This window comes from Leptosomus discolor, chromosome 1 (genome assembly GCF_034619465.1).
Source record: "Leptosomus discolor isolate bLepDis1 chromosome 1, bLepDis1.hap2, whole genome shotgun sequence".
NCBI classification, from domain to species: Eukaryota; Metazoa; Chordata; class Aves; order Leptosomiformes; family Leptosomidae; genus Leptosomus; species Leptosomus discolor.
This window is the reverse complement of record NC_141391.1, coordinates 188,615,589-188,629,325: the sequence shown is the minus strand read 5'-3', so window position 1 is coordinate 188,629,325 and position 13,737 is coordinate 188,615,589. Positions and strand designations below refer to the sequence as shown.

Sequence of the window (13,737 nt, the reverse complement as noted above, 5' to 3'; positions counted from 1 at the left end):
TAAGTTGTGTGTTTCCAGGCATTGTTGGAGCACAAGATAAATAGTTCTACGTTATCTCACTTGCTGAGCCTTTTCAGAGAAAATTTCGCCAGTGGCAATCAGTATTCAATTAATTAGAAAATTTTCTTAGCTGATGTTTTAAAGGCAATGACATTCAGATCATTAAGATGGGATCCGTCTTAAGTATCTCTAGACATCTACAAATAGTCATCTAGGCTCCTGTAATACTCAACAGAGAGGTAGTACCACCTTCAAGGGTTAATTCAATTAATAAGTAAATTAATTAATTAATAATTAAAGCTGCATGGATAATTTTGAAGGTATTTTTCTTCTCTGACTAAAGAGGGATTTAGATCTCTTGCATAAACCATGTGTTGACTTCAGATGCCTAAGGTCAGTTGAGGTAAATTCCCGTTGTGGTTTAGAAATTGTTGTTTACAAAACATCCATGAAGCTATAGCATAAACATCTCTATTGTGATTAAGTTGATACTAATTTATTTTTTTGAAGAGAGATTATGGATTTATATATATAATGTCACATGCAAACAGATTCTCTAAATATTTTTGTTTACTGATAGCACTAAAGTGTAAACGTCTAAAGAATACACCATGTTGTGTGTTCCGGTTTAAGGATATTTTCAGTATCTTCTCTATGTATTTGGGGAATATTCTGATCATGAGAGCTTTGAGTATTTGTTGAGAAAGTTCACACAATTAAAGGGCATTATTATCTCCAGTTTTAAATTCACATCAGCTGGTACTATTTTTCAGAAATTCATTGTGGTGAACAAGAAATGACGATGGATCCTAAATAAACTGTTCTTCAAGTATACTTCTAACAATTAAAAGAGCAAGTAGGTTCCTAAAAGAAAATTTCAGATGTTCAGTCAGGCTAATTTTGCAGCCAATGCTTGCTTATTACTGAGAACTTCTTACACATAATGAAGAAGGAGAGAAATAGGAACTTGGACTGAAGAGAACTTCTGAGAAGCTGATACTTGTTTACTATTGCTTCTGGCATGATGATACCTTTTATCTTCTGCCGCTGCTTTGCTTGCCAGTAAGGAGTGATAATGAAGGCTGATTTTTTTTTTTTTTTTTTTTTTTTAAGGGCTTACTGCATACCCTGAAAGGTGTTAGGATAAAAGATTTTGGATAGAACTAGTACATTTATCCTTTTATAAATGCACTGTCTTCATTATCTTATAAGTATAATGAAATGGAAATCACAGAAAATGAAGTAAGTCGTAGCTAAACATTTATTAGGGACTGGATGCAAATCAGTATGTTTTGGAGTTCTATTTCTGCCCAACACACTGAATCCTTCCTGTGATTCTATTTAAAGTGACACCTGGGTGATAATTTTGACTGGATTTTTGCTGCCTCATAAGCAGGACTTAAATTATGCACATCAAATTATTGGAAACAGTTTAGGTTTCTGTTGATTAAAACAAGCATTAAAAATGTAATATGCCGTATTGCCACAGGAAATTAAGGAAATTCGTGACTGCTGGCTCCCTTTGATAACAATCTCTGATTTCTGTCTGTTTGTAAAATATATAACTCTGGGTAATTTCTAAACTTCATTCTGCTGTCCAGTTGAGGTATAGCGTACACCACTTCTTGGGACACCTTTGAATCTGTCAGGCAGAATCAGTGGTTATGTCTTTGCACACGATTTGTTTTTGTTTTGGAGTTCATCTTGAATAAATATAAGTGACTCGAAGGGCATGTTAAAGCTGCATATGAATTTGTTGCAGTAATTTCCTCACTGATTAATGATAAACAGTACGCATATCAGTTCCCGAGCTATACATCTTGTTCTGGCCTTTCAGCAGTATATAGAACTGCCCCCCCCCCCCAGACACATACGAATTCTGTTCAAAATCCAACTGTTATCTAATCCAAGGAGCAATATACTTCTAATTTATCTGTATCGATTGAAGACACAGGTTGTAGATACATGCAATACCACCTGTAGTTTTCTTTGGGCTTTTTGTTTGTTTGGGATTTTTGAGAGGGGGCTGGGCTGTTGGGAAGGCTTTGCCTTGTCTTTGAGTCTGTGAGTTTGAGTTACTTTTGAGACATGTAAATGCTTCAGCAATTTTCCAATTCCTGCTTAAGATAGAAGGCTCAATCTGGGACTCTGACATGTCAGAAGAACTATGAGGTATTGCTTTCTGATTAATATTTTAGGTTAATAATCTGGTCAGCAGAGTAAGGCATATAAATGTGCATTGTGATTAAAATCCATTTCAATAGAAAATTTCAGATACAGTTTTATAAAAAGGCCAGGGGAGCATGTCAATGAAAAAAAAAGAATATATTCCAGAATGTTCAAGTCTATATTCAGACCTTTGCAAGACTTAACTTAGTTTCAGACAATGATTGAAACATTATAATGTGCATTTAAATTCTAATCTTTAGATACCCTTTGCCAAGTGAAATTAAATATCCAATTTTTATATACAGTATATGTGAAGAAGGGCCAGGATTGAGACAGAAATTCTGGCACAGTAGGTAGGCAAAGATTTAAATTGATCAGTAATGGCATAAGCTTTTAACTCCTGGGAATTTGGGCATCTAGTCTAAACAGCAAGGTGTCTTCTCAAGATCCTAAAAATCAGCCTTAAACTTTTCATTTTTTTAAAGAGAAGTCCAGCTTTCAAAAATGGAAGAAAGATGGGCAAAGAGGGAGTGAAGTAGTAGGGCTTTCCTCTTTCACTAAAGGTCCCCTGCCTTGTGGGAGGCCGCAGTTCAAGCTTTCTCTGACAGAGGAGATTTGACACCCGGGAGTATGCCATGACTACGGTGCCCTAGGGTATTCCGGGATAAAGGTTTCTTTTCTTCTGCAAGCTTTAGCAACATAATCCTGGGCACTGAGTGAACTGAGGCGCCTGCAGGGCTTTGTGAACATCAGAAATATTTAAATGTTGGTCTTAAAATCAATGAGGTACCTTGTCTCCCAAGCTCCTACTTTAAATTTCTCTCCCTGTGAGTACACAAGAAAATATGAAGTTACATATGTACACATTGCTGTTAATTTCAAAAGTGCAATTTTTTTTAAACACTGTTCCATTTTGGTGGGTTTATATTTTATAAGTAGTTAGTGTATTATCTTTAGGCCATAGATTTTAGAACCCTAGCACTGGAAATAATTTTTCAAATCTGTATACTTTTAATGGAGGCCTGCCATTCCAAATGCTGTGTTTGAGTCAACTCACATACCATCTCTTCTGAAAACTTGTTATATGTCAAAAACTGGAGCTTGAAAAACTAAGTTTTATGCCAGATTCTCAGGTCAGGCAAATTGGTCTGTTATCACATCACTGAAATTAATGGAGTTTTACTCATTTATACAAGCTGTAGATTTGGTTTATTACTTCCGGGTATATTGAGGATGAGAGATAACTGAGACCAAAAATGCTCACTTCCTCTTCTCCAAATTTTGCTGGTGCAGTAGGTAGTGCTCTTTGAACTATATTCCTGAATATGAATTTCCTTTTTAATTTGCTGAATGTTCTCTTGAAATTGCTTTTAGAGTCAGAAAGTCACAGGTACAATATCATAAATTATACACACTGTTGAGATCCCCATTAGCTAGAAAGGGTTAGTACTCCCTCTGATTAGAAGAAAAGAGAATCTTTTGGCCTCTTTATTCAAGAAAAGTAAGTTCTGTCTGAAAAGCCTTTCAAATAATAGTTCCTTCATGTGCTTTCTCTTGCTTTAGACAGGAATTACCCGAAAGAGGTGATCATATTAAATATTATGCAAAAAATTTTATCTGAATGTTTCTAATCATTAATGAAGTAATCCTGTAGTTTCCTCTAAATGTTGTGGGGGTTTCTTGTTTGTTTGTTAGTTTGTTTTTGTTTTTTAAAAAACTTTTTCTTCTGTATTGTAAATAAGAAACACATTGGGGAAATGTGTAACACATTGGGGAAAAAAAAAAGACGTTTAAAAATATTTTATATTTTAAAAGTAAATAGAAGAGCGTTAGATAGTGCAAGGAGTTTTATTTTAGGTGTAGCTTGTTTTAGATACGTTTGTGTTGAAGTAGGTAAAGGAAATGATTGAGAAATTAGAAATTCCAACAGCTTTTGTCTTTATGGTATTAATTGGTACTTGAAAAATGTCTACTTAATTCACTTGTTATATTTTCAGATGATGGAGGAAATACGTTTAAGAATGATATGTTGTCTTACTTTTATTCTTGTTGAAAACTGCCTAAGTTTTGTATTTAAATACTCTATTTACTTAGAAAAATGGTTTTTTAATCCACATACTTAGAACAGCATTGTAGACCTTTATTTGAAAATACGTAGTAACTTGTAACACAATATTGCCATATGTAATTAATAAAAATGGAGAACACATTGTGAATGAACAAGAAACAACACGAGAAAGACATGGAGCTGTTGGAGTGAGTCCAGAGGAGGGCTACCAAGATGGTCAGAGGATTGGAACACCTTCCTACGATGACAGGCTGAGAGAGTTGGGCTTGTTGAGCCTGGAAAAGAGAAGGCTCCGGGGAGATCTTACAGCAGCCTCCCAGTACCTGAAGGGGGCCTACAAGAAGGCTGGGGGGGGGGGAGTTTTTACAAGGGCCTGCAGTGTTAGGATGAGGGGTAATGCTTGGAAGTTGGGAGAGGGCAGGTTTAGACTAGATATAAGGAAGAAGCTCTTCATCCTGAGCGTGGTGAGACACTGGAACAGGTTGCCTAAGGAAGTTGTTGATGCACCATCCCCGGCAGTGTTCAAGACCAGGTTGGATGGAGCCTTGAGCAACCTGGTCTAGTGGGAGGTGTCCCTGCCATGGTAGGGGGGCTGGAACTAGATGATCCTTGGGGTCCCTCCCAGCTCAAGCCACTCTAGGAGGCTATGATTTCTAGATAATCTCTTTGTACCTTTCCTTTGAAAATCTGTGTATTGACATTATCGTTCTTTTTAGGGCATTTATTCTGTATTTCTCTGTATGTATTTTCCCCTTGTTGAACTTAACAGATCATAATGAGTTGTATTCCATTGAATCAGTATGTTTCATTTCATAGATTATTATTGAAGAACTGGAGTGTGATGGCTGTCTCTGCTCTGTTAGGTTCATCAGGATAATCTAGCTATTTAAGAAATACTAAAATGACATACCAAAATCTTGTGAAATCTTCATTGAAGTAGTGTGGGTTCTACCTTGGTAAATAAAAAGGCATTTTTCAACAGTTTGTTTTTAATACCCAAAGACAATAATCCACATTATGGACTTAATAGCCTGTGAAGAATTCTGGAAGGCATAACAAGGACTTTGAAATCAGGAAGGGGTTTTTTGTTTTTAAATTAAATGAGCTTAAAAATCAATCTGCTTCTTCCCCTTCAAACTTTAATTTGCTATAGCTCTCCCAAGATTAAGCTTTGAACAATATGCCAAATATCAGCCTGAAGATAATTGTTATGTCCAAAACATGGAAAGTAAAATGAGGAAATTATACTGACTAGTAACTGGTGATGAAGATACCTGAAATAACTAAAGCAGGGTGGTTTTTTTGTTTGTCTTTTTTTTTTTTTTTTTTTTTTAAAAAAAAAGATATTCTGGATTAAGCAATAGGCGGTTTATCTGAGGAGGTAGTCTAATATTAGAAGATCTCTCAATTTCTTCACTTTAATTTTTACTTTTAGAATTATATGGATAAAGCTACCTTTTTTTGACTTTGTGTGGGTTTATCTATATAAATGAAACCTTTGTGGCACTTCATAGTGCTACACTGTGTATAGCACAGAAACACTTCGTAAGAGTTGTCATGTAGCTGAATGAATGTTGCTTTTTTACTTTTTGGGGAAAAAAGCATTATTTCAAAGGAGGTGGTGGGTGTGCAGGTCAGATGTCTCATGGTAGTATTCAACTCAACTAGTATTGCTTATATAACTTTGGAATTTCTCATGTGGTTAAGGTCTCTGACATGAAAACTGGACAGTGTAGTAAGTGTGTTTTTTAACTAGTTCTGTCCTTGTAAATAACAAAATGAAAATTGTTAAAGTATAAGAAACGTTGCTTGCATAATAAAATAAATACAATGTGAGTTTAATAGTCTTATGCAAAACTACAAACATTATTAACAAGCTAATCTCAATAGTTTGTTACCATACTTGCAGTATCTTTGGCTCAGTGAAAGCAAGTATAGAAATCAGTAAGAGATCACATTTCAAAAAAGCAGTTCTCTATCTAACTGAATCACTATATAGATTGCTTTTGTACCTCTGTACCTTGTCATTTACATGCATATGTAAATTATACTTAATGTTTATATAACTCTTAGTATACTTACTGTACCTGTAAATGCTGGTTTGCATAGTTTCTGTACTGCAGTACCTGTAAAGTTTTAGCACATTAAAAATTAAATTTGCAGAAGTGTAAAAGGACAAAGGACACTGCTCAAATTTTTTACAGTGTAAACTGCTTTTAAAACATTATTATGCTTAGTTTAAAAACATTCCAAATCCAATATTTAACTTGCCAGAAAAGTAATTGCTCTTGTTACTGCAGTAAGTGGCCTGTATGCTTTTCCTTAAATTGAACGACTAGATAATTATGCTTATTTTATGTGCAGTGTAGAAATACTTTTTCTGCTGTAGACAAAAGAACATTGTAATGAGTCTTCTTGAAGCCCTACATAGTTTTGTTTTGTTTCTCCCTAGACATTAGCACTTAAAAGTCTTTATGCTAACAACAAATACTTTAATGCATTGTAACTATGATTTTCTAAGAATAAAAACTTTACGGGTTTTATGAGGAGGTGGTAATGTCCTAGACTAATGGCAATAACTGGCAAATAGACCTCCTTTTGAGCATGTGAGAGTCTTTAAGTCTGAAATAGAAGGAGAGGTCTTGAAGTGCAACTGTAAATTGTTACAAGTTTAATCTATTTACTGAGCTGCATCATCTGAAAGAAAAAAATAGCGGATAACTGTGGAGCAGGGGTGGAGGAAGGAGAAAGGATATTATCCAGAGAAGAGACAATAGAGTCATTAAGTCTTTTCAGGCAGGGACCTAGAGATGAATACGAAGCATTGTGTTAGAGATGAGTGAGAATTATAACGCATCAGAATCTTAATGTTTCCTGTTGTATTTTTTAGCATACTTTGGAGTTTGTTTTAGCTCTCAGAATCATCTGGGTTTTCTGAGTCTCCCTCAGAGTCAGAACTGAGAGGTTTAGAAGATTTCAGTGAAAGTTTTGATGGATTTCTCTAGAGTGGTGTGTTTATTTAGTTAAGGGTCTGAGATTGCTGAGCTGGGCATCGTGAGGGTACGATACACAGTGAACGTTAGTGGTGTCTGAGGGCTTACTGCATTTATAGCTCTCTTGGGGTGTTTCAAGAGGCACCTGGTTTTATAATGGGTTTACATGCTTTTTTTTTGTGTATAGCAGTTTGTAGTTTTTCTTTTTCAAGTTGAGTACGGTGGCTAAGAAATTGAAACTGCTGTAGGTGTATTTGAGATTCAGTTTGATGGAGAAGTAACGGTTATTGAATCTTCTCACAGCAATTTGACAGAGTCCAGAAGATAAGAATGTTATCTGTGTATTTTCTGTGATTAATAAAATGGTGCTACATTTAGTGTCTCATTTGTCGGTTGACATGCTGTGGATCAGCTAGTATTGGCAGGTGAAGTAGTTTTGGATGAGAATGGAATTAATTTATGTTTAGGCAGAAAATCTGAATATTGGCCTTGTTCTTACTGAAGATAGACTGATTTTGTTGTTGTGGGATTAACCAAGATGGTGTTGTTTTTACTTTTTTTTGTGTGTGTGGAAGAAATCTGTTGTATTTCCCAGAAAACAAAACTGTTGAGCAATTGGAGGCTCGATGATGGTTTCTGTGAATTCTACTGATTCTTCAGAGAGAGTATACTCTTGCATGTAATACAAATGCAATAGGATTTCCTTCCTTGTGGTTTTTAAATATGATGGGTCTGTGAGTGACAGTACAGATTGTACAGTTTTTCTAGGAGCTGGTAAGGATGGGATTTGATGTCATTGTCAATAATGTGAAGCAGGATGCAGAGTCTCTGTTAAGACCTGGTAGCAGGTGGGGTCAATCAGTTGTTGACTTTAGCAGAAGAATGAGTGGTGAAGTCTTGAGCAAAACCAGACATCACCACAACTTTTCTCCCTCTGAAGAAAATCTGTAAAGTCCTTGGCTGTGATTCTTAAATCAACAGACAAAAGATGAGCTTAGGAGGAGAGAGATCAGATATGGACTTATGTATCTGAAAGATTAGCTGTTCAGCTCTTCACATTATAAGATTCCAACTGAGAGGGAAAGAAACAGAGACATGGGCAAAATAAAAAAAATCCTGGGATTGATTTTATTGTCTTTCCTCATCCCTGTACTTCTGAGAACAAGAATAACTTTTGAAGTACATTTCAGACAATTATAATGGAAACTTTAACAAGCTGTGATACTTGAAATGAAAACTATATACAGATTGCCAAGGGCAAAATTGGGTGGTGACTACAGAATGAGGATTGTAAGGGCACTTGAGAAAGAGATATTAGACATCACTCTACTTGATCACTTTTTACTGAAATAACTCCAATTTGTGGAGCTGTACTTAGATATTCATCAGGTCGGTGCCGGAGACCTAAGACAGCCAGCCATGGCAGCAAGACTTCAGATGCCACTTTGCAGAGGCCGACCTGGAAAGCATCTTAGAGTCATAGCAGCCAATACTCACCGTGATTGGTCCTCTGTAATGACTTTCAATATCTTCACTCTTCAGAACTCTGATTGGTATTGACTGTCAGTAGTTAAACAGCCTAGAGTTAATGAACTGCTAGCTAATGCTATGAAAACAGTCAAAAGTCCAGACAATGCGTGGGGAAGGTTTAACAGATTTTTATGTTTGAGGTATCTTTTTAGCTGTGTTTTGGCTGGGACTAGGATGCTTGTGTTTATTTTTTTTTTTTTTTCCCAGTAGAAAGCTTGTCATTTTTCAGTAGAAAAATACTTGTATTTGCATATGCAGAACCAGGCAATATTTACAGAAAGTCAGAGAAGATAGTTTTACAAGATGCATAACGAGTGGGTCTTTAAAACTTCTGCACTGATTTCTGCAGTGACAAATGGAATTCTTCCGTGAGGGACGGCAGTGGCATCGATATTCTTATGGTCATTTGAAAAGTAGAATCCTTCCCCTTTGCTTTTTTGACCTATGAAATCTGCTATTCCATTTGTGGTTAGGAGGAAAGAACAGTTTAAAATGAGATAGCAGAAAGGAAATGTTTCTTTGGAAGACTTGAGTGTAGGAAGAGGTGGCTGGTAAATAGGTTGAGTGCTGCTGAGGAATGTGTGTCTCCTGACAATTGCTTGCTATATTTTGAAAAACAGGGTAGAAAACGATAGCTACAGACATGAAGAGAAGGTTTCAATCTCAGAACAACCGGACGATAGGATTCTAATAAAAGTTACAATTACTCAGGGGAACAGAATAAAGTCGTGTATTACACTCATTTTAATGCCAAGGTCAAGTCAAAACAGAAAGTCCTCTTGTAGTTCTTACCTGCTCATATGATTTACACCTGAATGCAGGTCTGTGGACATGTAATGGTTATTTAATTTGTATGTGTATTCAATATTAGAAAACACAGCATCTTTTTAAGAACTCTACAGTATTTGCCGTGAAATAGTTAGCTTCCTAAATAGCAGGTGGGTGGAAATGTTTTAGGAGGCAAAAATTCCTTTAATAGGTAATCAGTGGAATGAAATGTATGAAAATGCTCTATCCATATAATTGATACAAATAAATGAACTATAGTCATTGTATCTAACAGACACTTGTGTCTGTACATGCTTTTTTTGTGTCACATCTGTGCATGCTTCCGTGCCATCCAGACAAACTAATTCAAGGTTCTGATTTATAAGATTCAGAAAGTATAATTACCTAGTAATCAATTAGAAGTAAAACGACAGAGATATCAGAATTCCCTTCAAGGCGATACTGAAATCCTAAATGTGTGTGAGCATGTTCACAGCAAGGTGACATTGAATCAGAGTGACCTTGGAGCAGGCAGGTGTTCCTCGCAGTCAGCAGAGCTGTAGGGGATGCTGACAGGAGGATTTGACAAGTGTGAAACATTCCCTGCTGGCCGAGAATAAATTCCTCATTGTGTCATGGTTAAACAAATCTGATACCAAATCCTCCCTTTCCTCACTCTCAAAGGCCCTGTTCCAAAGTGGGTTTCTACATTCAAAGGCTAGATGATACATGAAAAAGTGTTACGTTTGTGGATTCAAGTTGCAGTGTGAAAAAGACTGAAGTGTCTAGGGGTAAAGCTGCACCGTAGACACTCCTAGATAAAGACTTTGATGAGGCATAATAATAAAACAATCCTGTTGCTTAACAAAATTGCATATTTGCAAGATAATTAACCCAGTAGTGTGTCCTGCTGGCAAATAGGTGATGTCAATAGTGGGAAGAGAACACTTTACAAGGCTGTCAATAAGTAAAAGTAAAAATTTTTGATCATAGAAATATTTTTAATCTTGAAATTTTCACACTTCTAAAATTAGATCTTCATAATTGAGTAAATGTTTTGGTGTATTTTTAGTAAGTTTTCTTTGTTTCCTGTAGCATTTGCTATGTTTTCTTTTTGGAGCGAACTGTATTTGCAGTATTTGCTTCAGAAACATTTTGATAGTATGTTATTTGGGTACCTCATTTTACATCTAGGAAACTAGAGGATATTAAAGCTGAGATTATGTAAAGCATTTACTATCTTTGTGTCTAGATGTTAGTAAAAGAAAAGTGTTAAAAGCTAAAGAACTTTATCATTTCTTTTCTTGATGACTTTTTTCAAAACTTGATATTGAAGCTTTAACCTTCAAGCTGCCCTACGTATTGATAAAGCTTCTTGTTCAAATTTGGATGCTTTTTAGACTGTGCTTTTTTCTTCTTAAACTCTGATGGGTGACACAAGAAGTTCTATGCATCATAAACCCCTTATATTAACAAGAAGAAGATTTGCGTTTGTTTCAACAAAATAATTGTGAGCAATATTTACTTTACTGAGAACTTCAAAAACTGCTTTTGTTCCCTGTTCCAATAATTTGTTTTCATTGCTGTCTAAAAATGTTTTAAAAGGAAATATCTACATGCATTTTTTGCACTGTAGGTTATGTTTTCTCATAGGCAAAATGCCTGGTATATATTATATATAAGTGTATTAAATTCCAAGCCATTCATGTACATTACTGCCATGCAAATATTATTTAATGCATAAAATACTTCTAAAGCAAAATTCAATAAATGCAGAATTCTCCATGGAGAGGCAGTTGAAAAACTCATAAATTTAGATTACGTAGTCATGTCAGTGAATTCAAATTAATGAAATAGCATCCCACAGAAGCACTACAGTAATTTACATATTAATTTCCATTAATGTTTTTTTATGGCTGTAACAGACTTGTACTAGTCATATTCGATAAAATACAACAGATTGTGAAACAACAAACAGTGAGCAGTTGGGTATGATTTATCTGTTGTTCCATTGGATCTTCATTTTCCCAGGAAAATGCTCTGTCTACATTATTAATGTCTGACAATTCTCTTGTATTCGTGCCCTGAAGCAGAATATGTCTGTTAATTTTGTGTAACGGCTGCCTTCCTAACAAATGGTATTTATTTTTCATATTATGACAATACCAATAAATAGAATGCAAAGCTAGCTTTGTGGAGTTGGCCACTAACGTGGAACATACATTTCTATGTGTACAAGAGTGTACTTAGTTTAGGTTACAGAGACATAAATACAATTTTCACTGGATTTTGTATGCTTTCATTTTGTACTGTAGTCCCTATTTTGATATTGAATGTTTCCTTTTATTTTTATTTTTTTTTTTTTTTTTAAATGGATCCTACAAATGTGGGCAAAGAACATGCTGTTGCAGAATGTGCTAGCAAGCTAGCAAGCTGCTTGCCTTCAGAAGACAGCCCTTGTCAACAGTCGTAGTAACCTCCTCCAGAACTCAGGTCTCTTTTCAAAAGACTTTTCTTATATTAGTTGTCTTAGCTTTCCCGCTGATTGAGTGGCAGTATAGAACAGAATACAGTGTGGGTGGGGGAAATACTGTTTTCAGAAGCTCTAGTAGTGCAATAGCTAAGTCATGGGTGAAGTCACATATAAGGTCTCTAGAAAATCCAAAAACTTCTAATAGGTTAAAAATCTAATACATGATGTTAATTTAAATGGTACCTAAGTATCAGTTAACTTTGAAATCAGTATTTCTTTCTTTCCTTGATGGGAGTATTAGCATTACATGACTATCAAATACTTAATGACATGTCATCCTAGATCCTAGAAAAGAAATGTCCTGCTCATACAGAGTTCTGAGCCTTTGTGGGAGAAACATTCCATAAAATGCCTGCTCTGACACGATAAGTAGGAATAGTGAGAATGTGTTTAGCATTGATGTTTTCAAGAAAGAACCTGCAATGTCTCTGTATAGTCACACACAAAATATCATTCTTTTTTTATTTATTTTTTTTTTTTCTCTTCTTCCTTTTAATTCTGGCAATAAACTTCTGCCCCTGGAATCTCAGAAGACTTAATTTCTCATTTGTTTTTATTACATCTCATTTGAATTACTCTGTGCTATATTTTATTATGGACTTTGACTTTAGAATTTCCAAAAAGAAATATCAGATAATTTTCATGTCTAGGTTGGAATAAAAATAAATGAAAAGCGAAATGTTTTTGAAAAATTTTAGGCAAGGGTGTGTATTAGACAAACTTCGGTGTGACTATTTAGTAATGCTGTAATACTGATACACACCAAAGTGCTTTAATGAAGTTGATAAATGTAATGCTTCAGGATATGTTTTGGAAACAAAAAGTATCTACTGTCTATTCCAGCCCCTACCTTTGCTAGTTATTTGCAGGTATTACCCGTTCCTGGCTACCCAGAAGGCACGGTCTCAACTTCACATAGTTGTTTACAGTGACAACCCATATATATTTGAGTGGGATGGTTATTAGCTGATTGTTACTTCTTTCATTAGCTGTAATCCTTTACACTTCTAAACATTTTTAGCAATTTCCAGGCTAAACAAAATCTTGGTGTCGCATGTGCATTAAGATGTAAATGGGACAAATTTCAGATAAGAAAGCATTTCCAAGTTAGGTTTCTTTTTCTTTCTGCATGGATAGAGTGAAACAGTGAGATGGCTTTTTCCACATTTTTCTGACCTCTTTGATTTCCTGATGGTAAATTCCTGTTCTGGTTTCGTAGCTGAGTCTGCACCCAGCCTTGTGCTTCACAGGTCCTTGGACCTGTCCCGTGGGAGGTAAAACATGTCTCTGAATACTGCTGCATCCTCTTCAGCGCAGCGTGTGGTTGTACAACTCCAGTCCTTGTGTCTTAGTAATAGCTGCGTTTTCTTGGTTTTGGAAAAGAAGAATCAAAGGCTCGCCAAATCTAAAGACACTTCACGTATTTCAATGTATTTTTACCAGAGTGGAATGCTTTTAGAAGTATCTTCTGAATACACAGAATGATTCGCTGCTAAGAACAGTGGCAATGGGAACAGAAGGTGAAATCTTGTGACAATACACCTACCAAATGCTTTTTCTCGACCATGCCCTTTTTCAGCGGGTGCTAGATTTGCAATGTGGTGAGGGGCGTAGTGTCCTAATGCGTGCATAATCTGGTAATAGTATTTGAATTACTGCAGCCTTTGTCAAAATTT

At 35.6% G+C, this 13,737-nt stretch overlaps 1 protein-coding gene across 2 annotated transcripts in view; it reads left to right on the top strand.

Annotated features, from left to right (window-relative positions):
• The window catches only part of IMMP2L (inner mitochondrial membrane peptidase subunit 2), a 453,181-nt gene that overhangs the window by 72,058 nt on the left and 367,386 nt on the right, over positions 1-13,737 (top strand). Inside the window, exon 5 of one of the 2 annotated variants that reach the window (XM_086472820.1) lies at positions 5,596-5,621. The exons of the other annotated variant lie outside the window; for it this stretch is intronic. Coding sequence (XP_086328946.1) covers positions 5,596-5,621 — 26 coding nt within the window. The remainder of the gene's footprint in view (positions 1-5,595; positions 5,622-13,737) is intronic. 2 annotated transcript variants of the gene reach the window in all.